The 27,193-nt window shown below is 37.7% G+C and overlaps 1 protein-coding gene across 6 annotated transcripts in view; it reads right to left on the reverse strand.

Moving 5' to 3' along the window:
* Positions 1-27,193, reverse strand: part of ARFIP1 (ADP ribosylation factor interacting protein 1) — a 135,317-nt gene that overhangs the window by 95,516 nt on the left and 12,608 nt on the right. For all 6 annotated transcript variants that reach the window (XM_047855866.1, XM_047855868.1, XM_047855870.1 and 3 more), the window contains exon 2: positions 24,313-24,392. In XM_047855866.1, the coding sequence (XP_047711822.1) occupies positions 24,313-24,390 (78 nt within the window). In that variant the 5' untranslated portion in view covers positions 24,391-24,392. The remainder of the gene's footprint in view (positions 1-24,312; positions 24,393-27,193) is intronic.

Consider the following 27,193-nt stretch of genomic DNA (forward strand, 5'->3'; position numbering starts at 1 on the left):
GCTTTGGATTTTATTTTCAGTGAAATAAGAAGCCACTTTAGGGTTCTGAACATAAGAATGAAATGATCTGACTTGTGTTTTAAAAGGATCACGCTTTTCCTGCTGTGTTGAATTAAACCAAAAGTGAGCAAAGGCAGAAGCAAAGAGAACAATCAGGAGGCTAACAATAATCTAAGCAAGAGACGATGGTGACCTACAAAGTCAATGCAGCTTTATTAATACCTGACTAAAACAGATATGAAGAAAGCCTTCTCTTCATTACCAGAGCTAAGAGGGACATCTCATAATGATAAAAGGATCAGTTCATCAGGGATATATAACAATCAGAAATGTGTACGTTGGTCCCAATAACAGAGCTTCAAAATAAATGAAACAAACACTGACAGAATTAAAGGGAGAGACACACAAGTCCATAATCACAATTAGAGATTTTACCACTACTCTCATAGCAATTAAAAGAACTAGACAAAGAAAATTTGCATAGACACAGAAGATCTGAACACTATCAGCCACCTTGTCTACTATTTATAGTAGACTCAGTAATGGCAGGATATACATTATTTTCACATGAACATGACATGTTTAGCAAAACAGATCACATTTAGGGGCATAAACAAGCCTCAATAAATTAAATTTTAAAATACTAAAACCATACAGAGTATGTACTCTGAACACAGGGGAATTAATTTACAATCAATCATAGTAAGATATCCATGAACTGCCCCCTCGCCAAAATTCGGAAATTAAATAACACATCTAAGTAATTAATGGGACAAAGAAAAAATTATGAAAGAAAATATGTTGAACTGAAATGATAAGAAAAACAACAATGTTCGTGTGATGCTCCTAAATCAATGCTTAGAGAGCAATTATAGCTTTACATGCTTACATTTGAATAGAAGATCTTAAACCAATGATCTAAGGTTGTACCTTAAGAAAATAAAAAAAGGAGCGAATTAAATTCAAAGCAAGCAATAGGAAGGAAATAATAATAAACATCAAAAATCAAGGAGGGGCGCCTGGGTGGCTCAGTCGGTTGAGCATAGGACTTCAGCTCAGGTCATGATCTCACAATTTGTGGGTTCAAGCCCCACTCTGGGTTTTGCACGGTCAGCACGGAGCCTGCTTCAGATCTTCTGTCTCCCTCTTTCTCTGTGCCCCTCCCCCACTCATGCTCACTTTCTCTCTCAAAAATAAACATTAAAAAATTTTTTAAGAAAATCAAGGAAATAGTACAAAAACTGTCCTGTACATTTAAAAAGCTTAAGCTCATAAGAAACAAAAATAGATGAATGTTGTACATAAGAAGAGTCTTAAATGACAGCTAAGTATGATGTACAATATGGATTGGTTCACAAACAAGGGAAAAAACAGCTGTAGAGCATGTTATCAGAACAACTGTGGATTAAACAATAGCACAGTATCTATTTTTTAATTACATTTTCTAATTTTGATAAATATATTGAGGTTATATAAGAGAAAGTTGTTCTTAGGAAGAAAGGCACATGACGTCTGCAAATCACTCTCAAATGGTTCAAAAAAGAAGTTGTATATACCAAGAGAAAAAATGTTAAATTAAATGGGACAAAACAATAGTTAGTGAATCTGGGTAAAGAGTTTAAGTTTTCAGTACGAAATCTTATCAAAATTAGAATTTTTTTAGTGTTTACTTATTTAGTTTGAGAGACAGATTGATAGTGCATGTGTGCACGTGAGTTGGAGAGGGGCAGAAAGAAGAGAGAATCTACACTGATAGTGTGAAGTCTGACATGGGGCTCGATCTTATAAGAGCCATGAGATCACAAGATGATGAGATCATGACCTGAGTCAAAATTAAGAATCAGACACTTAAAAGACTGAGCCACCCAGCACACCAAAATTAGAAGTTTTTAAAATAATAATAATAATGAGGCTAGAAAAGTATGCAGCAACCTCTCATGATGGGCTTCATAATGCCAGACAGCTTGGACTTCATCTTGAAAGGGATAAGGAAAAAGTAGCAGGAGAGCCTGATCAATTATTGTTGATCTAGTGGGAGGTTAGACTGAAGGGAAAGTAGGAAAGACTGCACACAGAAAACTATTTAAGACACTATTTCACAGTTCTACTAAGAAATAATAATGATCTAAATTAAGGTTATGGGAATGGAAAAAAGTAGATTCAAGAGTTATTTAAAAGAAGAGACTTACAGAGTGATGAGATTGCTGAAAATAAGAAAGGAAGAAACATCTAGGATGACCTATGCCTCCTCCTGACCCATACCCAATTTGTGGCTTGGACAGTTAGAAAGACCACCATGTCACTCAACAAAGTGGGAAAAGTGGAGGTTTATTTGCCTTTGGGAAGGTCAGAAAATGAGTTCTGTTGTAGATGTTCTGAATTTAAGATGTTTGTGGGGTATCCAAGTCCACTAGTACATTAGAAATTTCAAAATCAGGTCTAGAGTCTCAGAATGAAGACATAAATCTGGGAGTTATCAATCCAGGGATGTAGATGTAGATGGCATGAATTGATAAGAGTGACAAGAGAAACTGAAGAGGAGCATCCAATGGAACATTAAAAGGCAAAGAACACTGCAAAAGAGACGGGGGAGGAGAGACAAATAGTTAATGATACAGACACAGCAGATAAAATTATAGCAGTAAAACCATGTGTTGTTTTAGTTTATAACAAATGTTCTGAAAATGAAAAGTATGATAAACTAATACCACTTTATGCCATAAATGAGGTTAATAGGAATAGTCATTTGCCAAAAAAAAATATAAATATTCCATCTATTATCTATTCACTTACCCACAAAGAATGACCTACTTTTAGAAACATCATTTACAAAACATTAATTATAGAAGTGAAAATTAATAGCCAATACATAAATTGGCAGGGGCTCAACACCAAAAACTCCATGCCATCTTCCAGGACAAAATCCGTTCACGGTACTTCACTCATGCTTTCTTTTTTTTTTTCTTTTTTTTTTTTTTTAACGTTTATTTATTTTTGAGACAGAGAGAGACAGAGCGTGAACAGGGGAGGGGCAGAGAGAGAGGGAGACACAGAATCTGAAACAGGCTCCAGGCTCTGAGCTGTCAGCACAGAGCCCGACGCGGGGCTCGAACTCACAGACCGTGAGATCATGACCTAAGAAGAAGCCGGACGCTCAACCGACTGAGCCACCCAGGCGCCCCACTTCACTCATGCTTTAAACTGAACCTGAATTTGAATTTAAATTTAAATTTAATTTGAATTTGAATTTAAATACTCAAAATAATTATACAAAAGGCTTTGAGGATTATGTCCTTTAGAAATAAAGTTAGAATCTCTTCTAAGATCCATGTCATTTAAGGTTTGCAAAGGTCTGAGTGTTTGTATCCACCACTTCCCAAATTCACATGTTAAAATCCTATTACCCAATGTGATATTAGGAGGTGAGTCCTTTAGAAGGTCCTTTGAAAGGATGGATGGAATTAGTGTTCTTAGAGGCCCAAGAGAGCTCCCTAGAAGAGGGCTTTCACCAGAACTGAACTTTGCTGGCACCTGATCTTGAACTTCCAATCTCCAGAATTGTGAAAAATAAATTTCTGTTGTTTAAAATCCACCTAATCTGTTCTGTTATAGCAGCCAGAATGGACTAAGACAAGGTCCTCCACAATAGGGTCCAATCAATTTTCAGGCTTTATTTCTCTTAACTTTTACCCTTCTAAAGAGCTTCTACCAATAAATCTACCTGCCATTTCTGGAATGAAATCTGCAAACATTTGCTCACATGGTTTCCAATGTTTAAAATGTTCTTTCATCTTCAAATCTAGTAAAATCCTGCCCATAATTTAAGGCTCAGCTCAAATGTTACCTCTTTAAAAACATATTCCAAAGCATCAGAAAAACAGCATGATATAATGAGAAGGGTAAGGACTTTGAAATGAGAGACTTAAGTTAAAACACCATATCGACAATATAGTTGTTTTGTGATCTTTGTTAATCTTATATTTCTCATGTATAAAATTAAGAAAATATATACATCTTAAATAATACTTAAGGGAAGATATATTCAAACAACTGATAAAGAGTACCTACCCCACAGTAGGCATTAACTGAATAAAAGAAAGATGCTTCCAATACTGTGCCTTGTGAATGTTTAACAACCAGTTCTCCAAATTAAAAATAATAATTTTTTAAAAGCCCTAATTTGTGATGTTTGTCCATTTCCATGATGTTACCTTAAAAATAAAAGATCCAGTTACTTTACCAGCAAAATGAATTTATTCAGGAATAGCAGAGGACTGCAATTCAGAACATGTAAGCTACAAGCAAAAACATAGCTAAAATATGGGCAAGTCCAGAGAACAAAGAAGAGGAACATTCTTTTATTGAAAAAGCGGGGGGGGAGTTAGGAGGGGCTGTTATATACAAAAAGTCTACTGAAATAAACTGGGGGTATTAGTGGCTTTTCATTGGCTGAGTTGTGACAGTCTCTCATTGGCTGGGCTGTTGCTGGGCAACAAGAAAAATCTTTCCGCTGGGGTAGTGAAGCATAGGTTGTTCTTATCAGGAAGGTACTCTCTCCCAGTTGGGGTCTACAATTGATGATGAGTGGTAGGGCATGAGAGCCCCCCCCTTCTGGCCTCTACCTCCATTTTATTGAGGCTTCTCTGCATTAATTTTCAGGGTGTCAATGCTCTCACTATGGCCAATTTCAAGCTTCCAACATGACCTCACTGATTCCAGAGATGGGATGAGATGTGCAGTAGCACATCATTATATAGTATTTCTACCAGAGAAATACCACAGACACAAATAACCTCAAGAGTACAGTTAATAGTAAAATATTTAGGAACTGACAAGTTTTAAGTATTTACTGTTTTTAATATATATATTTTAAGTTTATAAATCTTAATTTTTATATAATGTCTGTATTTAACAGCTGGCTTATAAAATTCTTGGAAATTTAACAAACAGCTCTTACAGGTCAGTACAAACCTGCTCCAGCCAGCACCAAATTATTTCCAAGTCAGAAAATAAGTATGGACACACACATTATATAGTTCAATCTTTAGAAACAATGCTGATATGTGGAATTTGAGAAACTTAACAGAAGACCATGGGGGAAGGGAAGGGGAAAAAATAGTTTCAAACAAAGGAGGCAAACCATAAGAGACTCTTAAATACACAGAACAAACTGAGGGTTGACAGGGGCGGGGGGGGGGGAGGGGGGAAAGGGGAGAGGGGGAAACTGGAAGGTGGGCATTGAGGAGTGCACCTGTTGGGATGAGCACTGCGTGTTTTATGTAAGTGATGAATCACAGGAATCTATCCAGGAAGCAAGAGCACACTGTATATACTATATGTTAGCTAACTTGACAATAAATTATTAAAAAAAAAAAAAAAGAAAGAATGTGGAGATATAAATTAAAAAAATTTTTTTTAAATCCAATATATGTATATCACACCCCCAATTATGTTATTTCTTTGGAGACGATCAAAAATCATCTTCATGCAAAAGAACTACATATCTACAGGAGGTTAGGTTTATTACTATATTCGTGAACAAAAAGGTGAACACATTTTATTCACTTTTTATTTGATAAAGCAACCACAAAGTCATGCTCCTTTTCTTTCCTTCCTTGGTAATTCCAAATACATTCTAAATTCATACTCCTATTTTAGGAGACGATCAAAGCTGAGCATTTAATACTACATGTGATTGTGATAGTGCTGTACATACTAACAGTAAAAGTGCATCTATTATTTTTTTAAGTCTATTTATTTATGTTGAGAAAGAGACAGAGACAGTAAGTGTTCTAGTGGAGGAGGAACAAAGAAAGAGAGAGAGAAAGAATACCAAGCAGGCTCCACACTGTCAGTCCAGAGCCCGATGTAGGGCTTGATCTCACAAACCTTGAGATCATGACCTGAGCCGAAATTGAGTCAGATGCTTAACTAACTGAGCCACCCAGGCACCCCAAAGTGCATTTATTTTATAGTAAGTGATTGTCTTGATCCATTATGTGCTAGAATGCACCCGAAAAGCAGAATTAGCCTTGTAACATGAAGAGAAATGCAAAACCAAAACAAGGAGGCTAGAACTGACCTGGAGAGTTAATATATTCTACGACCAAAAAAGTGCAAGCTCAGTACTAGTTTCTTAAACCCTTTCAGTGGGTCAAATTGGAGATAAATTAACATAAAAGTACCTAATAAAGGTTTTATTGTTGGTGTTTCATTTCTAAAGAGTATACAGCAAAGCCCTGAGAAGCACGGAATGTTTCATTCACATATGCCAATGATTCTCAACCTTCTCTGCATCTTAGAACTAGGGAGCTTTTGAAAAAAAATATCCCACAGACGAGAAAGGCTTGGGAAACTGGTGGAGTAAGAGGACTCTAGGATCATCCTGTCCCACATTTACAACTAGATATCACTCACATCCTAGTAAATAAACCAGAGACTGATCTGAAGACTCAGAACAAAGTCCACAACTACATGTAGAAAAGCCACATTGGAGAGGTTAAGAAAGGCAGAAACGGGTCTGGAGCTGCCCACAGGAGGGAGGGAGCTGCTGCCACAGAGAGGGGAAAAATGCCAGGCAGCCCGTAAGGGGAAAATGAATTCCTGTAACATCTTGCCTTGAAAACCAGAGGGGCTTAATTCTGTGAGTTTGGACAGCCAGCAGGACTTGGAAGGCTAGAGCTTTAAAAGTCAGCTGGGCCAGCTGGAAGGGAGTGTGTTGGGGGGACTTCTCTAGGAACAAAAGAGCTACCCGGTGCCATTTCCCTCCTCTGCCACCAGCATAAACAGAGCCACCTCCAGGAAGGGATGCTGCATGGATACTTGATACCTAACCTGCTAGCAGTATGTCTCCACAAGTTCTCCAGAGACTTGTCCATTCCAAGCCTGATGGCCTTGATCCTGCACTAAGCACAATTTTTGCTAATGCTGTGGCCCTGCTCCCTGAGCCCTTCTGTGGCCAGGTCCCCCAGAGCCAGCCTGCCTGGGTCTTACTAACATCACAGACAGCAAGCACAGCCCTCAACAGGCAGAGAGTCAGCGCAAATATCTGAACTGAAAGGAAAAGTGACTCAGAGACACTTAAATGCCAGGTTCTGGTGAACAGGGGACACTGCACTCCAGGGCACCTCAGAACCTCTTCATAAAGCCCCTACTCTCAAGAGCAGAAGAGGTAGCTGATTTTCTAACACAGAGAAACAGACATAGAGAGGTAGACAGAGTGAGGAGAAAGAGAAATACATCCCAAATGAAAGAACAGAACAAAATTACAGCAGGAGATCTAAGCGAAACAGAAATGAGTAATATACCTGATACGGAATTTAAAGTCATGATCATAAAGATACTCACTGGACTTTAGAAAAGGGTAGAGGACATCAGAAACCCTTGACAAAGAAATAAAAACTAACACATCAGAGATGAAGAACTCAATAAGTGAAATTAAAAATATACTAGATGGAATAAGCAGGCTACAAGACGCAGAGAAATATTATCAGTGACCTGGATAACAGAGTAATGGAAAGCAATCAAGGTGAACAGGTGAGAGACAAACAACACTGAATAATGACAACAGACTTAGACAACTCAGTGACTCCATCAAGCGTACTAATATTTGCATTATACAGATCCCAGAAGGGAAGGGAGAGAAAGGGAGGCAGAAAATGTATTTGAAGAAGTGACAGCTGAAAACTTCCTGAATATGGGGAGGGAAACAGATATCCATATTCAGGAGGCACAGAGCTCGCCTGACAAATTCAACCAAAGGAGGTCCACACCAAGTGGATATAGTAATTAAAATAGCAAAAAATAGTGATAAAAATTTTTTAAGGTTGCAAAAGAAAAGAAGATAGCTACGTATGTACAAAAAAAACCCCATAAGGCTATCAACTAATTTTTCAGCAGAAACTTTTCAGGCTAGGAGGAAATGGCATGATGTATTCAAAGTGCTCAAAGGGAAAAATCTGCAGCCAAGAATCCTTTATCCAGCAAGGCTATCATTCGGAATAGAAGGAGAAATAAAGAGTTTCCCAGACAGACAAAAGTTAAAAGAATTCATGACCACTAAACCAGCCCTATAGGAAACGTTATGGAGGACTCTGAGCGAAAAACGAAACCCATAAGTAAGAAAGAGTAAGAAAAACAGAAAGCACAAAAGAAAAAGGAAATTAAGCATATCTGTAAAAAATCAGTCAGGAGAAGCACAAGATAAAACAATGTAAAATATGATACGAAATATCTGAAACATGGAGGGTAGATGAGCAAAGAATGAGTTCAAAATTAAGAGACCATCAAGGGTGCCTGGGTGGCTCAGTCGGTTAAGCGTCTGACCTCACCTCAGGTCATGATCTTGTGGTTTGTGGGTTTGAGCCCTGCGGCGGGCTCTGTGCTGACAGCTCAGAGCCTGGAGCCTGCTTCAGGTTCTGTGTCTCCCTCTTCCTCTCTGCCCCTCCCCCACTCACGTTCTCTCTCTGTCTCTCAAAAATAAATAAACATTTTTTAAAAAATTAAAAAAAAATAGATTAAGACCTAAATGTGAGACCTGAAACCATAAAAATCCTAGAAGAGAGCATGATGTCTCTGACATAGGCTGTAGCAACACTGTTCTAGATATGTCTCTGGAGGCAAGGGAAATAAAAGTAAGAATAAACTACTGGGACTACATCAAAATAAAAAGCTTCTGCACAGTGAAGGAAATAGTCAATGAAACTAAAAGGCAACCCACAGAATGGGAGAAGATATGTGCAAATGACATATCCGATAAAGGTTCAGTATCCAAAATACATAAAAACTTACACAAATCAACACCCCAAAAACCAAATAATCCAATTAAAAAATGGGCAGAAGACATGAACAGAGACTTCTCCAAAGATGTCCAGACAGCCACCAGACAGATGAACTGATGCTCAAAATCATTCATCATCAGGGAAGTACAAATCAAATCAAAACTACAATGAGATACCACCTGACACATGTCAGAATGGCTAAAACCAAAACACAAGAAACAAGTGTTGGTAAGGATGTGAAGAAAAAGAAACCCTCATGTGCAGCTGACAGGAATGCAAACTGGTGCAGCCACTGTGGAAAACAGTATGGAGGTTCTTCAAAAAGTTAAAAATAGAACTACCCTACGATTCAGTAATCGCACTACAGGGTGTTTACCCCCAAAATATGAGAATACTAATTCAAAGGGATACATGCACCCCTATGCTTATAGCAGCATTATCTGCAATAGCCAAATTATGGAAGCAGCCCAAATGTCTAATGATAGATGAATGGATAAAGATGTGGTATATATACATACAATGGATGCAATAAAAAAAGAATGAAATTGAGATTTATAACAACATGAATAGATCTAGAAAGTATGATCCTAAGCAAAATAAATCAGCCACAGAAAGGCAACTACTACATGATTTCACTCAAATGTGTAATGTAAGAAACAAAACAAACGAGCAAAAGAAAAAAAAAAAAGACAAACCAAGTAACAGGCTCTCAACTATAGAGAACTGATGGTTACCAGAAGGAGACAGGTGGAGGGATGGGTGAAATAGGTGATGGGGATTAAGGAGTGTACTTGTTGTGATGAGCTCTGGGTGATACATGGATTGTTGAATCATTATATTGTACACAAACATAACACTGTGTGTTAACTATGTTGGATTAAAAGAAAAAAAGAAAACAATTGAAATACCACCATATATCAATGATTTAATGATGGGTCCCAGTAAGTCCCATATGAATAGCCAATAAGTTTTATTAATTTATTTACTTTTTTATGGCACACGTTAGAATCACCTGGTGAGCTTTTAAACATATTTTTTAAAAGTACTGGCCAGGCCACCTGGCTGGCTCAGTTGGAGGATCATGCAACTCTTGATCTTGGGGTTGTGAGTTTGAGCCAAGATTACTTAAATAAAACTTAAAAAAAAAAAAAAAATCACCTGCCATAAAAAACCTCACTGATTTGATCATGCTCTAGACTCTAAACAAACATATATGCAAAAAAACTTTAGTAATGGGATAGATCTACAAATCCTTCAGTTCTACTTATCATGCAGATTAAAATTACAAGTCAGACACTATTGTATACCTGTTAAAATGGCCAAAATTAGAAAGACTGACAAAATCAAGTGTTGGCAAGTATGTGGGGCAACCAGACTCTTCTACATTGTTGGTGCAAGTAAAAATCAGTAAAATCACTTTGGAAAACTATTTGGCAGTGCTGTTAGAGTTAAACATATGCCTATCCTATGACTCGGCAATTCCACTCCCAGGAAATATAACCAAGAAATAAAAGTGCATATGTCCATCAAAAAATAGCTGAAAGAATATTCATAGCACCTTTATTCAGAAGAGCTAAAACCTGGAAACAACAAGCTGCCCATCAACAGTAAAACAGATAATAATATAGGCATACAATGGAATACTATACAGCAAGGAAATAGAACTACTACTATAAAAAACAGAAAAATAGCTCACAGACATAATGTTGAACAAATAAAGACAGACCTAAAGAGTATACACTACAGGATTAAATTCAAATAAAAATAAATTCAAATAACCAGTAAGTTATGATGATTATAGGCAGAATAGTGGTCACCTTGTGGGCGGAGATGGGATAAGAGTACTAAGACATGACCTTGAAGGTGGGACTTCCAGTTTCTATTTCTGCGTGTAAGGAGCTTGGAAATCACCACGCCATCCTAACAAGTAAAAAGCTGAAGAGACTGAAAAATCAACAACTCTGCTTGGATTTTTAAGAGCGAGGAAGACTGCTGGAGAAGGTCACTGAACAGACATGATGACAGCCAGCTGACCCATGAACTGGACCCAGGCTGTTGGAGGCTCCTCACCCTCTTCTCTGTCCTTGGAATGTGGGTTCCACTTGCCTTTTATGCTACAGAGGCTCCTCCAAGGACATAGCCTTGAGACAGTAAAGTGGTGTTTAAAACAGCTGCACGGTGTACATGTGACAGAACCCAGTTAAGGCCTCTGCATAAACTTAAGATTTGGCAGGTGGGTACAGGGATCCATTCATCTTGTTGCCACTCAAGACAAGCGTCTCGTACCTAAGTTCCCTTAGCTTATTAAAACTGACACCTACTGACCTGGAGTGGCCTGCCTCTTTCTTCAGTTTCTCCCTGCCCTCCAGGTATTTGGGGGGCAGGGGGAGAATTCCAGACTACACCAGGGAAGCTTCTGAGAGGGATGCAAACCAGCAAAGACACAGGGCAAAGTGCTGCCTTCAAAACTGGAGAGACAGATAGGTGAATACAGAGAGTCAAGGCTTAGCAGAGCAAAAACTCACTAGTAGAAATCATCTTGGGAACCAGTGCTGGGGTAGGAAAAGCTGAACTGTAATCAACAAATGACTGGAAGCTCACTGTGGAAAACTCTGAAAGTTAAAACTGCAGGGGTACTCTGTCATAAGGAGGGCCCCACAGTATTGTGAGTTTTACCTCCAAAAGCTGGACGAGGTTACCACAGTAAATATGGGAGAAAAATCCCCTCATCCTTTCGGTAGAGAAAGGAGATATGAACCATTTTGAAATACATCAGACCACTCTGCTCTTCTTAAAAAGGCCTACCCTCAGGGGAAACCAGAACCTAACCTGCTTGGGTATAATCAGCCCCTAAGTGACCTCAGGAAGAGAAATAAACAAATCCAGCACACTCTAGCTATCATGTCCCACCCAGGCAGGGGAGAGAAAAACTGAGAAACACTTATGAAGTTTACCGTCTGGAGGCACAGGCTCACTAAAAAAACTGAGACCTAATCATAAGACTATATAATGCTTCCTTTCTCCCATATCCTACCACCACATTGCTCAAGGCCTGTTTATAGCAGTTCCTTTCACATCATGTCCGGTTATCAAGAAAAAAATTGTTAAGGCCTACCAAAAGGCAAAATCACAACTTGAAGAAACAGAGCAAGCATCACAACCAGATATGGCAAGGATGTTGGAAATATCAGACTGGGTATTTAAAACAACTATGACTGGGGCGCCTGGGTGGCGCAGTCGGTTAAGTGTCTGACTTCAGCCAGGTCACGATCTCGCGGTCCGTGAGTTCAAGCCCCGTGTCAGGCTCTGGGCTGATGGCTCAGAGCCTGGAGCCTGTTTCCGATTCTGTGTCTCCCTTTCTCTCTGCCCCTCCCCCGTTCATGCTCTGTCTCTCTCTGTCCCAAAAATAAATAAACGTTGAAAAAAAAATTTAAAACAACTATGATTAATATGCTAAGGGCTATAATGGATGAAGTAGCACGCATGAACAGATGGGCAATGTAAACAGATAAAGAAGTCGTAGGAAAGAACCAAAAAGAAATGCTAGAGATCAAAATCACTGTAATGGAAATGAAGAGCCAGAAACGGGCTTATTTTACTATCTAATGACCTTGGAGTAGGCAAATATTTCTTAGGACACTAAAACCATAAAAAATAAAAAAGAAACACTGATAACCTGGACTTCATCAAAATTAAAAATTTGTCTTCAGTATCCAAATTCTACAAAGAACTTATCCAACTCAACGCCCAAAAAACAAATAATCCAGTGAAGGAATGGGCAAAAGACATGAATAGACACTTCTCCAAAGAAGACATCTAGATGGCCAACCGACATATGAAAAAAATGCTCAACATCACTCATCATCAGGGAAATACAAATCAAAACCACAATGAGATACCACCTTACACCTGTCAGAATGGCTAACATTAACTCAGGCAACAACACGTGTTGGCAAGGATGCGGAGAAAGAGGATCTCTTTTGCATTGTTGGTGGCAATGCAAGCTGGTACAGCCACTCTGGAAAACAGTATGGAGGTTTCTCAAAAAACTAAAAATAGAACTACCCTATGACCCAGTAATTGCACTACTAGGCATTTATCCAAGGGATACAGGTGTGCTGTTTCGAAGGGACACATGCACCCCCATGTTTATAGCAGCACTTATCAACAATAGCCAAAGTATGGAAAGAGCCCAAATGTCCCTCGATGGATGAATGGATAAAGAAGATGTGGTGTGTGTGTGTGTGTGTGTGTGTATATATATATATATATATATATACACACACACACACACACAATGGAGTATTACTCGGCAATCAAAAAGAATGAAATCTTGCCATTTGCAACTACGTAGATGGAACTGGAGGGTATTATGCTAAGTGAAATTAGTCAGAGAAAGACAAAAATCATATGACTTCACTCATATGAAGACTTTAAGAGACAAAACAGATGAACATAAGGGAAGGGAAACAATATAAAAATGGGGAGGGGGACAAAACAAAAGTGACTCATAAATATGGAGAACAAACAGAGGGTTACTGGAGGGGTTGTGGGAGGGGGGATGGGCCAACTGGGTAAGGGGCATTAAGGAATCCACTGAAATCATTGCTTCACTATATATTAACTAATTTGTATGTAAATTCTAAAAAATAAAAAATAAAAAAAAATTGTCTTCAAAAGAAAACATTAAAAAAATGAAAAGGCAAGCCACGGACGGGAAGAGAACAGACATAATTTATGTATCTGACAAATGCCTAGTATTCAAAATATGTAAAATATATATATATATATATATATATATATATATATATATATATAAATGAGTCTTACAATTTAGTAATACGAAGACCAATAGCTCAAAATATGGCCAAACTTCTAACAGGCACTTCACAAAAGAAAATATATGAAACATCACTAATCATCAAGGAAATGCAATTTAAAACTACAATAAGGGACGACTAGGTGGCTTAGTTGGTTGGGTGTCTGACTCTTGATTTTGGCTCAGGTCTTGACCCCAGGGTCAGGGTCACGGGATAGAGCCCTGCGTCAGGCTCCTCGCTTAGTGTGGAGTCTGCTTGGGATTCTCTCTCTCTCTCTGCCCCTCCTCCACTTGCTCTCACATACACACGTGCATGCACGCTCTCTCTCCCTTTCTCTCTCTCTAAAAAATAAATAAATCAATAAAACTATAATAAGATACTACTAAATACCTACTATTATGGGCTGAAGTTTAAGAAGACTGACAGGTGTTGGTAGAGTAGCTGTAATCTGTATACAATGCTGGAGGGAATGTAAAAAAGTACTTCACTTGGAGAAATGTTTAACAAATTCGTATAAAAGTAAATACACACTTGACCATATGACTCTAATCATTCACCACAGAAATTAAACATCCAGAAGAGACTTTTATGAGCATATTCATAAGGGCCCCAAACTAGAAAAAAATGTCCATCAACAGGTTACGGATAAACAAATTGTGGTATATACATACAATGGTATATTCCTCAGCAATAAAAAGGAATGAATTCCTGATGTATGCAGTAACTGTTGATTAATCTCAAAACATTATGCTGAGCCAAAAAAAGCCAGACACAAAAGAATAAATACCAAATGATTCCATTTATATAGGAGTTAAGAACATACTAATCTATAATGACAGATCAGCTGTTGCCTTGGGAGAAGGGTAGGAGAGGGGAGGACTGACTTCAAAGGGACATGGAAACTTGAGGATGATGGAAACATTCTGTATCTTGATTACAATTATGGTTTCCCAAGTTTATACATTCATCAAAACTCATCAGACTCATCAGACTGCATATTTACAATGGGTGCATTTTATTATACAGAAATTTTATCTCAATAAACTGTTGATTTTCTTTTTCAAAGAAAGAGTAAAATTCCATTCTATCATGCCTAATGGTAGAGGATCCATTTCTCCTGTTAGCCCCAAATCCACCCAGAGAGCCCAAGCTGGTGGGGGAGGTTTGTGGCCTTATCATAGTACCCACTTATAAGGACTGACTCACAGCTCTACAACCTAATAGCAAATAAGTTTGTCATTTTCCAAAATATGTCTCCATGACAAAAATGTATTAGACCAATACCCTCTCACTATAAAAATCACTGCCGAGTCCTAAGTGTCATTTACGGATATATAGTCCCTGTTTTAAGCCAGTCTGAAAATCATAAGCACTTGCTTTCTAAGAGAATATCTAATAAATGGCAGAAGATTAAAAAAAATCCCTCTGTTTCTCAGATCTAGTGTCCCTCCTTCTAGATCTTTTAAATCAGCAATAGGGGCAATAACCAGTTTGCCAAATCAGACTTTAGTCAAGTATTGTATATATCTCATTCATTTGGCTGCCCAGCCACAGCCTGCTTCCAATGCTGGGGAAAGCCTCCGCGTGATAAGGCTGGTGAAAGGGAGAGCCTGTGTCTTCTTATATAAAAACTCAAAATACCAGACAATCAAGCAAATATCTGGATCCAGATTACTTGGGTTCAATCCCTGGCTCCTCCACATACTAGCTATGTAACCTTAAGCAAATTTCTGAAGTTCTCCTTCCTCATTTGTAAAATGATAATAGTACCTACTTTGTAGCACAGCTGTGAGAATAAAATGAAATAAATATAAAGTACTTAGAAGAGCGCCTGGCATACAAGAAGTGCCATAGAAGTTATTATTTATTTCCCAAGCTCTGCTGGCACTGCCATAAACCTAGGTTCTGTCAAATCGAAGGCAAATGACCCAGACCTGGAATCAGAAACCAGTAATAAAAAGAAAGAGGGACAACAGGAACTCACTCTGGAGCAGCCGTAACTTGCAGCAAGATCAAACTCTGGGTCAGCAGAGGCCATAGCACTCGTGGCAGCATCCAGGCACCATAATAGCTAGAGGTACTGGCAGTGCAAGCTGCTGTCTGTTGCTAGGCAATGGCAGAGCACTGGTACCCTCACTAAAACAGTCCTGGACCATGATTTTGGGCATAGTCCTAGGCACAAAGCCTGGAGTCTGATTTGTCAATCTTTCTGACAATTCTGTAAGCTACCTCATGTCCTCTTAGTAAATGTCTTTTCCATGTAAGTGAGTTGGAGTTGGTTTCATTGCTCGCAACATAAGACCCTGACATCAGACCTGCATAAGTGAATAACGGAAAATGGTCTTAGAATATCTTTGTGAATGTTTCTGAGTATCGAGTGAAAACTATGAAATGGTCTAGAAAGTTTTCAGAATGTTAGAATGCTATGAAACTTGTTTGATAGCCATGGCTCCCTAATCTAATACAACAATAGTAACTGAAAACCTGATCTTTATTGACTACTTTCTATGTGCCAGGTACTGTGCTAAGCACCTCACATTAATTATTTCATTTAACCTTCACAGGTGCCCTGGGAGGTAGAGGAGACTTTCCCAATTTTACAGATGAGGAAACTGAGGACTAGGAAACTTAAGGAATTTAAATAACGTATCCTCTTGTGTACAGAGCCCACAAGAATATTAAGAGCTAACATTTAATGAGCACTTACCATGTGTCAGGCACTATTGTGTTTTTGTTATATTATGTGTGTTGTGTGTGTTATATTATTATATTAACTGATTTAGTTCTAATTGTTCTATGTGCATTATCTCATTCAACCCCACAACTCTCTAATATAGGTTCCATTATTATTCCTGTTTTACAGGTAAGAAAACAGAAAGATTAAGAAATTTGGTTCATAACATGCAGCTAGCAAGTGATGAACTGGGATTCAAATCTGGCTTTAAGAACTTCATTTTCAACCTCTACATTACACTACCTTTCCAAAGGTGACTGAAATACATCATTGGGCCATGCCAACCAATGTATATGCATTCAGGTTTTTATGTGGGTCAAACCTACTGCTTTCTTAATGTTGACAACTTGTACTATTGTTTCTTCTATTTCCGTATCATCACGCACAGCTAAAGAGTAGCACTGTCTTTACCTGACCCTCATTTCCAACAACTGAAGAATGAATGAAGCATCAGCCTCCAATTACATCATTAGCACTGTCTTTTGCTAACACCAGAGTCCTAGAGACAGCTGTACCCCGGAACTTCCTACTCCTCACTGTGGGCAAATGCAGAATTACGCTAGGACATCTGTGAATCAGGAGGTTCAGGATACCAAGTCTGTTACTGCAAATGGCATCAACTGCCAGAAAATATGTATGTGTTATCAATGATCCTGATAACTCAATGGTTCTCAACCAGGCTGAATTGCACACCCCCTCCCCAAATATTTAGCAATGTCTGGAGACATTTCTGGTTCTTATAGCTGAGGATAGTGTGCTACTGGCATCCTGAAGGGACAGGACAGGGATGTTGCTAGACATCCTACAATGCACAGGATAATCCCCCACAATAAAAAATCATCCAGCCAAATATGTCACAGTGTCAAGGATGAAAGACTCTATAAACAGCTTGATGCTATAAACTGCTTCGTACACTAGTCTTAATACTTACTCACTTTAATGTCATAGAAATAACCCATTTCAAAGCATGAGACCAACTGCACTGGGGGGAGAATTACTCCCCCCATGCCCTCCTTTGCTGAACCACTTAACACTGTCCATCATTCCAGCAAACGTTTTCAACACCGTAAGAGCTATAACATGGCTCATAAAACTGCTTACTGTCTGACCCCTACCTACTCCTCCAGCTGCTTCTCATACCATTCTCTCCTCTAACTATCTCCAACTTGGCCAATTAGGCAACCAAATAACTTCATCTTCACACTCAGGATGCACAACAACTCTTCTCCCTGTCAATTCAACTTTCAGTCTATGACCTCTTCTGTGGTTACCGAAAACCTAGGCTAAAAGAAAAAAAGCTCCTCATGTAATTTTTTCTGGTACAACTTATGTTTTTCAAATTCTAAAAATATACCTTGACACTAACATTTAAAAAGGCCTTACAAATGACAGTCAGCATTTATAGGTGAACACCCTATGGAAAATAAAAGATACAACATAAACCAAAATTCACCCAGACTAAAAATCTAGCTTAAGTTTTTTTTAATGTTTATTATTTTTAAAAGAAATAAACAGCATGAGTGGGGGAGGGACAGAGATAGAGGGAGACACAAAATCCGAAGCAGGCTCCAGGCTCTGAGCTGTTAGCACAGAGCCCGACACGGGGCTTGATCCCATGAACTCCAAGATCATGACCTGTGCTGAAGTATGACGCTTAGCTGACTGAGCCACTCAGGCACCCCAAAAATCTACCTTTTAATAAGGAAAGAGAAGGCATACTGGAAATACAATAAATTGTTGTTATCAATTTATTACCTTATTAATGGTAAAGCCTAATTTCTACAATGCTTAGAAACAAGGTAGAAACTTTCTAAAAAAGATGTAAAAGAACTTGTCTTAGCCTTATGCTTCTGGAACTATACAAGGCACTGTATCTTCTAAAACACACACATTTAACATTGGTTTTTATTCCAATTGACCACTGAACAAGCAAAAATAAAGTGATATAGTAATAAGCGTAAAGCTTTTCCAATTCTTTCTTAAATCTATTATTTAAAAAAAGTTATTTGAAAATTCATTAAAAAGTACTGTGAAGTATTTTCAGTGCTCAGATCACTGGATGCATATATTTAGTAGACATGTTGTTCAATCACGTAGCTATATTTTCTTCTAATTTAAAAGACTAACTTCTTAATTTCAATCAATTTGAGACAAAAGAGCAATGAAAAAAGTAAACAGTGTGAAAGAAGAAAAAGTAGCCATAAATATTTAACTCTAATTGTTCTAGTTATGGCTTCAGACAATGAAGGTCGCAGTGTTTACTGGGGTAATTATGCATGTCAAGAGAGACCATACTTTGTTCCAATACCAAAAAGCACAAATGCCTTCTGTGTTAGATGAAATTATTTACATTTTTGTTTGCCTACAAAAAGAGAAAGCAATTATATTAAACTCATAATTCAAATAGTCTTTGAAATTTCCTTCTGTATTAGTAAAAATATGACCTTTTAAAAATGATTAATGTATTTATCATAAAGTGTTAACATAGTTCAAAAATATTAGGTGAATAAATCTCCTGCATGAAGTTTCACGAGAACTACCCAACATATCAGGAAACGTGGACATAAGGACCAGCTTTGCCCCTTTTTATAAGTTTATAAATATTCCTAAGTTTCAATTTCCTCCTCATAAAATGAGATTATTAACCTCACCTATGTACCATAAGAATCAAATATGAAATTGCTTTGAAAACTGAAAATGCTATTTTATATAAAGATGTCATAATTATAGCACATTGGTTTCAGCTCGGCTCCAACAAGATGAATACCGGAATAGGTCCATCAACACTAATACCTGCCAGCACATCTCCCCTTGCTAACTACACTTTTCTAAACAGACCAATATCAAGACAGTTGAAATGGAATCCAGATGTTAATGTTTGTAACCTTGTTCTTTTTTATTTTGTTCTATCTCAGAGATTTCATGGTTTTTCAACGTTTATTTATTTTTGGGACAGAGAGAGACAGAGCATGAACGGGGGAGGGGCAGAGAGAGAGGGAGACACAGAATCGGAAACAGGCTCCAGGCTCTGAGCCATCAGCCCAGAGCCCGACGCGGGGCTCGAACTCACGGACCACGAGATCGTGACCCGGCTGAAGTCGGACGCTTAACCGACTGCGCCACCCAGGCGCCCCGAGATTTCATGGTTTTAAAGGGAATATGACCCTCAAACCTATGATAAAAGGATGGATAAAGCAAATGTGGTAAAATCCAGATAATTACTGAATCTGGATAATGAATATAAGGGAATTCATTTACTATTTAACCTTTACTTCATATGTTGCAAGTTTTCCTTAAAAAAATGTTTTTATATATTAGTATCAATACCTAATTTGTCTTATATTTTCAACCAGGTGCTACCTGAACACTGCATTTCAAACCTTCCCCCAACTTTCTCATCTCCTGTCATTCTCTTTTCTACATCAAGCCAATCTCAGCTGCCAGCCACCACTTGAACCACATTTCCTCCCACTCTTTCCCCACTGACACTCAGTTTCAGCCACAAAGCCCTCACCACTGTCCCTCAAACACATCAATCTTATTTTTGCCCTTCTTTCCTCTCTCTGGAAAGTTCATACTTCCAGATTTTCACGCGATTCTCCTTCACCTCATTCAGGTTTCTGCTTAAACATCATCTAAGAAAGGCCTTCCCTGACCAACTAATGCAAATTCAGTTTTCATCACTCATTAGCCCTTTAGCCTGCTTTATAGCAGTAAAGACTATATTAAATTATAAAATTATTTATGCGTATGTTTAACACGCCTGTCTCCCTCCCCATTATGTTTACAACATAAAAGCTGTCCTCTTGACACTCAAGATCCTTCCATGACCTGGACCATCTTTTTTCCACCAATTATGTTTACCCTATTAAATCAAACTTAATTATTCACACTTCCACATACATGTCTCTCAATCTCCTTTCTCTATGCCTTTGCTCAAGCAGTGATCATCATCACTCATATGCTCAAATTTTACCCACACTATAAAACTAAAACTCAGTTCAAAATGCCACTTGTGCTGATATTCCTGGCTGATACTCCTCTGAACTGCCAAAATTCTTTATTTGTACCACTCTACAGGCATTATTATTCTACATTTTATTTATTTTAAATTTCCTCTATTAATCAACATGTACCTAGAATGCAGGATCTCTATTTCCTTTTTAGACCTCCGAGTTACTTATGTAAAAGAAAAATGCAATTATTTGTGTATGTTTTCTGGGTATTAGAAACTGGTATACGTATTAGTGTTACTATATTGAAGGGCAGACAGAAAAAGAGTAATTCTGGCAATAATCCTAGAACACACTAATAAATACCTAACAGAACTATTTTTCTTTTCTGTCCTTTTTTGTTGTTAAAAATACATCTTATTTGCTTGTTTTCCTAATATCCTTGCTTCTACCTTTAAGTAATTTTCCCCCTGTTTAGTTTCTTAAATTTACTTCTATTTATCACTTTAATTAACTTGAGTTCAAATCACAGCTCTGTTCCTCATTAGCTGTATAAGCCTTTTCAGGTCTTTGTTGCCTAAATCTGTAAAATGAGGGAGAAAACCTCAACTGCAAACAGGGTTATTATGGTATTAAATGAAATAATAAATACGTAAAACGCCGTACGGTATCTGGCACCAACAGACTCTCAGTGAATGGTGCCTACAGATAGAGAAGCAGCAGTTTAAACACATTTCCAGGTATAAAGTTTAAATATTAAAAACGCAAAGAACGAAATCCACTTTCATCTGCTCTAATCAAGACTGGACTAGGGTACAAAGCAAGCCAACCCCATGTTTTCTTCTCCTTTTTTAACTAAAAAAGAAAAAAGCTAATGTCACTTAAAAAAAAAATCACATGTAGAAGAAGAAAGCATTTTTATGATCACTGATGAGCATCCTGGATTCCTCGGTGAACTAGCTGAGTGAGCCTGAGCAAGGCGATTCACCTTACAGAACCTAAATGAACTTTATGTCTCTTCTTGTCCAGGGTTGACAATGCTTTTGGCTCAGTTCAAAAAGCTGGAGTTTTTCCCTTGTTTTTTTGTTTTGCCTTTGAAGAAATAAAAACTATCACCCATGTCATCATATTCTATTCCTAAGAAACAAGTATTAATGTATCATTTATAGCAGTGGAGTAAAAATTAATTCATTCATCAAACTGACCACTAGTGATGTGCTAAGCTTGAAGATTAGTCTGAATTACTGAAAAGTCTGATACATAGAACATTTAAGAAGTTCACAGCCATAATACACATAGCAATATATTAAAAGAAAACTTTTTTAAAAAATGTTTATTTTGAAAGAGAGAGAATGATCGAACAGAGTGGAGAAAGAGGGAGAGAGAGAATCCCAAGCAGGCTCCATGCTCAGCATGGATCTCACAACCATGAGATCATGACCTGAGCCAAAATCTGGATGCTTTAACAACTGAGCCACCCCACAAGAAAAATTCTTGTAAGCAAATCTGACCCCTGAAAATGTTTTCATCATGGACTTTGGAAAAAAAAAGGTTCAAGTCAGTATTATACTAATAAAGGAGGAATTAAAAATATTTATTTATTTTGAGAAAGAGAGGGAATTTGCAAGTGGAGAGGGACAGAGAGAGAGGAGGAAGATAATCCCACTGACAGTGCGGAGCCTGCCGCTTAACCGACTGAGCCACCCAGGCGCCCCTAAAAGGGGAATTTTAAACCCCAAATAAACCCCTAAATCCTACATTGGTGAACTCTAAACTCAGTACTTTTAAATTAAATTTGGACATAAATTCAGACTATACTCACACACCTGATCTTTTTTAAAAAAATTACAACATTCCCTGTGAAGAGTGCACAATGGGTATGGCTAAAAATGCAGGGAATGCTTAACATGGATTTTAATGTTAATATATACTAAATTTTCAGAACAATTACATGGCAGTGGTTTCCTTCAGATCATTGTCATCCAGGATTAACTCTCTATTAGGCAAGAAATTTCTAGCTTAGCATCTATGTGAGTGACATTCACATAGACGAAATTCACAGTGGTAAACCACAAACACAACACTTTCATTTTTTATGAATCCTGTTATTGGCTGGGCTGCCAATCCTTCCTGTAGTTCACATGCATGAAACCTCCTCTGATCATCTCTCAACAGTATAGATTCTGAGATCTGATCATAAAAATCAAATCCATGAGTTAAGATAAATACAGTATACATAATTTCCTAGTTTCTCTGAACTAAACGCAATTAAAACATTGCTTTCACAAATAGTAAATAGCCAAACTATTTTAAATCACAAAGAATCTTGAATCCTCCCCTAGATAACACATATTTTGCCAACCAGAACTCATCTTTGACTTTTGGACTAAAAGTAAAGTATCTAGTTCTAAATCCTACATTAAAGCTTTCACACAGACTCACGGTATCTTGGCTTGGTTGAAGACATACTACATCTAGCATTGTGCACATATACTGATGGCAAATTGGTTCAGACTCCATGAAGTGTTCCGGGCTTGCCAATTCCTCTGAGTCAGTCACTATCTCTTTGAAAGTTAAGTATGTTTAACAAATAAATAGGGAAAACAATAGTTGTTCTTTTTTTTTTTTTAATTTTTTTTTTCAACGTTTATTTATTTTTGGGACAGAGAGAGAGCATGAACGGGGGAGGGGCAGAGAGAGAGGGAGACACAGAATCTGAAACAGGCTCCAGGCTCTGAGCCATCAGCCCAGAGCCTGACGCGGGGCTCGAACTCCCGGACCGCGAGATCGTGACCTGCCTGAAGTCGGACGCTTAACCGACTGCGCCACCCAGGCGCCCCGACAATAGTTGTTCTAATACCTAACTGAATGATACCAAATTGTTCTAACGTTCAAAATGGGACAATATAAAAGTGCTACTCTGTAAATCATCAAACACTATAAACCTGAAGGTTTTACTAGTATTAGGTATTAAAAAACATCTGATAACTTGAATTCAATATAAAACTAACTTTTTCATATCTCTTTCCTTAATCTAATGAGCTAGTGGTTCACTGAACCATCAAAGTGGTTAGAATCATTTGTAGAACTTCCAAAAAGAAACAAAAACAAAAAAATCCCACATGCCGGTTGTCTTATCACTATAGATTCACATTCAGTGAGTCAAAAGTTAAGTCCAGAACTCAGGTTTTTGGTTTTTTTTAACTCTACACTTGGATTCTAATGCGTACCTAACTAAAGAGAGTATACAGGAGTAGACAAGCTCAAATATGAACCTATTACTGTATTATTTCAACAGAAATCTCATTTCATATTTATAGTAAAAGCTATAGTTTGGGGTGCTTGGGTGGCTCAGTTCGTTTAGCATCCAACTCCCAATTTCAGCTTAAGTCATGATCCCAGGGTCGTGGGTTTGAAACCCCGTGTCAGGCTCCGTGCTGAGCGTGAACTCTCTCTCTCTCCCCCTCCGCCCCTCTCCCACTCATGTGCTCACTCTAAAAAAATTAAAAAAATAGGGGCGCCTGGGTGGCGCAGTCGGTTAAGCGTCCGACTTCAGCCAGGTCACGATCTCGCGGTCCGTGAGTTCGAGCCCCGCGTCGGGCTCTGGGCTATTGTCTCAGAGCCTGGAGCCTGTTTCCGATTCTGTGTTCCCCTCTCTCTCTGCCCCTCCCCCGTTCATGCTCTGTCTCTCTCTGTCCCAAAAATAAATAAACGTTGAAAAAAAAAAATTAAAAAAAAAAAAAAAATTAAAAAAATAAAAAATAAACAACTATAGTTTGACCCCAACTTTTACATTCATCTTTATGTAACAAATATACTCTAGAATTTTAGATGCCAAAGGCAAATAATTATTTCCCATTATGAAGGAATCTCTCTCTTCCCACTCCTTACTGTGTCTGTGTCTATGTGTGTAAAAGAGTTTATTCAGAAAGGCCCATGTTTAGACCAACTGAGTCAATCTGGACAGTGTAAAACTGACTGAGATGGGCTGATTTCAAAAATCTATAGAAATACCATCCAATCACCTCGGAATTAGACTTGACTTCTTCTGTGCCTGGTTTAGATGCACCATGAGTTGTAGTATCATTGTTGCAGTCAGACATACCTAAAAGTAAAATGTGTTAAGCACACATTAAATAATTTAGTTTAAAAAGCTGTACAATCTCAGTGATATTCTTATAAATATTCTGTAACATAATTTATTTGCGGTCAGAATGTGCTCTGCAAAATTACAATCACATGAGTATCTATTGATTATAACAGGTAAACAATTCTAACAACAAAATTTGAGAAAAAGTATTTATGCAGAATGTGAAAACATGTACCTCAATGATTAAAAAATAATTTCATAAAACATTTTAGATATGAAACAAAATTTAAAAGACCAGAACATCAACTTGATGTGACAGATGAAAAACTCATATACAAGATATCTGAAGCAAAAATATTATTCATGGCCTACATAAAACCAAAGTTTTAGACTAGAACTCAGACCTCTTCTACCTCCCTGGCCAGTGCTCTTTCATATTGATAACACAGACATGACTATTCATTCTCGAAGTGAAACACTATACCCAGATTTCATTAAATAAAAAGTTTGAGCTATTTCTGCTTCTAAGTTATGCGACAACATTTATAGAATGCCAACTATACACGAAGAACTCTTCTAGGCACTAAGGAGAAAGAAGAGTAAAATCGAATTCACGGTCTGCAAGTACTCTGAATCTAATCAAGGAGACAGATAAATAATTACAAGGTACCACATAAGGTATTATAAGGCAAAGAAACAAATTTTTACTTTTGAAATACACTGGAGGGAACAATTTTACAATTTCAGTTTGTAAACCGAACCCAATACCACATTAAGAAAATAATACAACATGAACAATTGGGATTTATCCCAGGAATACAAAACTACCTCAATTAGGAAATCTATTACTATATACTGTATTCCTAAACCTAAGGGAAAAAACACAGTTTTCTTCACATATGTTGAGAGATCTTTTGACAAAATGCAACATCCATTCAAAATTCAGTACTCAAGGAAAAGGGAACTAAGGGAGACTTTCTCAACATGATTTCCAATCACGACCTTGGGTAACTGAAATCGGAGAAAGTAAAATTGCAGCTAAAGGGAGACTACTGTACATATTAGGGATATTAGTCTGTTGTGTTTCAGTTCCCTACAGTCAACTATGGTCGATTAGCACATTATCCTCCTCTTGATATGTTGTCAAAAAATTAACAGCAGCTTCACACTGCATCACAGTGTCTACATCATTCACTTCAACTTCATCTCATCGCATGGCCATTTTATCATCTCACATTACCATAGGAAGAAGGGTGAGTACAGTATAATATATTTTGAGAGAAAGAAAAAGACCACATTCACAAAATTTTTATTACCATATAGTGTTATAACTCTTCTATTTTATTATTGTTGTTGTTAACCTCTTAACGTGCCTAGTTTATAAATTAAACTTTATCATAGGTATGTATGTGTAGGAAAAAACACAGTATATAAAGGGTTCAGTACAATCCCCAGTTTCAGGCATCCACTGGCAGTTTTGGAATGTATCCCCCACAGATAAAGGGAGACTACTGTAAAGAACTCTTAAAAACAAAAAGAAAAAACTCAAAAACCAGATTGAAAGCAGGAAAAAGACATGAACAGAAAATTCACACACACACAGAAAGACATTAAAACGGCCCTCCAAAATATAAAAATGTTCAAATTCACTGATAATTAGAGAAATGCAAGTTAAAACAACACCGAGATAACCATTTCTTACCTACCAGACTGGCAAAAAAATTTTAAATATAACAAAACTTTCTGTTCGTGAGGAAGTACGGAAAAACAGGACTCTCATACAGTGCTGATGGGAATACAAATTGGCACAGCCATTCTGGAGGCAACTTTAGTGATGCCTAAGATCATCATCACATATGCATTTACTGCTATACCCAACAATCTCATTTCTAGGAATCCATCCTAGGAATATACCTCCAGCAATACAAAAATACATAGACATTGCAGTATTCTTCATAAATGTAAAATATTGGAAACAGCCTAAATGTCTATACATAGGAAAGTGACTGAATAAACCATGGCACAGCCAAAGAATAGAGTACTATGCAACTATTAAAAAAATGAGGAAGATCTCTATGATATGGAGTGATTTCCAGGACATACTGTTAAGTGAAAAAAACACAAAGCCCAAAAATACTTATAGGTATACTACCTTCATGTAAGAACAAAGGGAATATAAGAAAATACATGTTTCTGTTCATTAGAGCAAAAAGAAATACAAGAACAGACACACACACACACACACACACACACACACACACACACACACACAGTCCAAAGCAGGCTCCAGGCTCTGAGCTGTCTGCACAGAGCCCGGCATGGGGCTCAAACCCATGAACTGTGATATTATGACCTCAGCCAGCCACTCAGGTGCCCCTCTAAATACCATTCTTCAGTAAGGAACTGTAACTTTTAGAAGAATTGGTTGATTCTAAGGCTGGAGCAGGGAAAATACAAGATGAGTCTGGAACATTTTCTGGTGTCAGAAAGGAAGGAGAAGTTTAAAAAAAAAAAAAAAGATGAGAACCTGTTGAAAGAATACAGGAGCCAACCTGAAGGAACCCTTAAAGGCCAATGCTAGAACAAACTGAGCAACAAAATAACTTATGATAATACTGTATTTAGACCCATAGATTAAGACAAGTGAGTCCATACTGATATAAATAGCCAAATAAATAAGTAAATGGGGGTAAAGATGCAATACTTCCATATGACAAAGTCTCAATTAATAAACATAGAAAAGAGGGAAACAGAATCACCATCTGGCAAATACCACAGTAATAAATGTTGCAGACAAGATCCACTGATAGATGCTA

The sequence above is a fragment of the Prionailurus viverrinus genome, chromosome B1 (genome assembly GCF_022837055.1).
Source record: "Prionailurus viverrinus isolate Anna chromosome B1, UM_Priviv_1.0, whole genome shotgun sequence".
NCBI classification, from domain to species: Eukaryota; Metazoa; Chordata; class Mammalia; order Carnivora; family Felidae; genus Prionailurus; species Prionailurus viverrinus.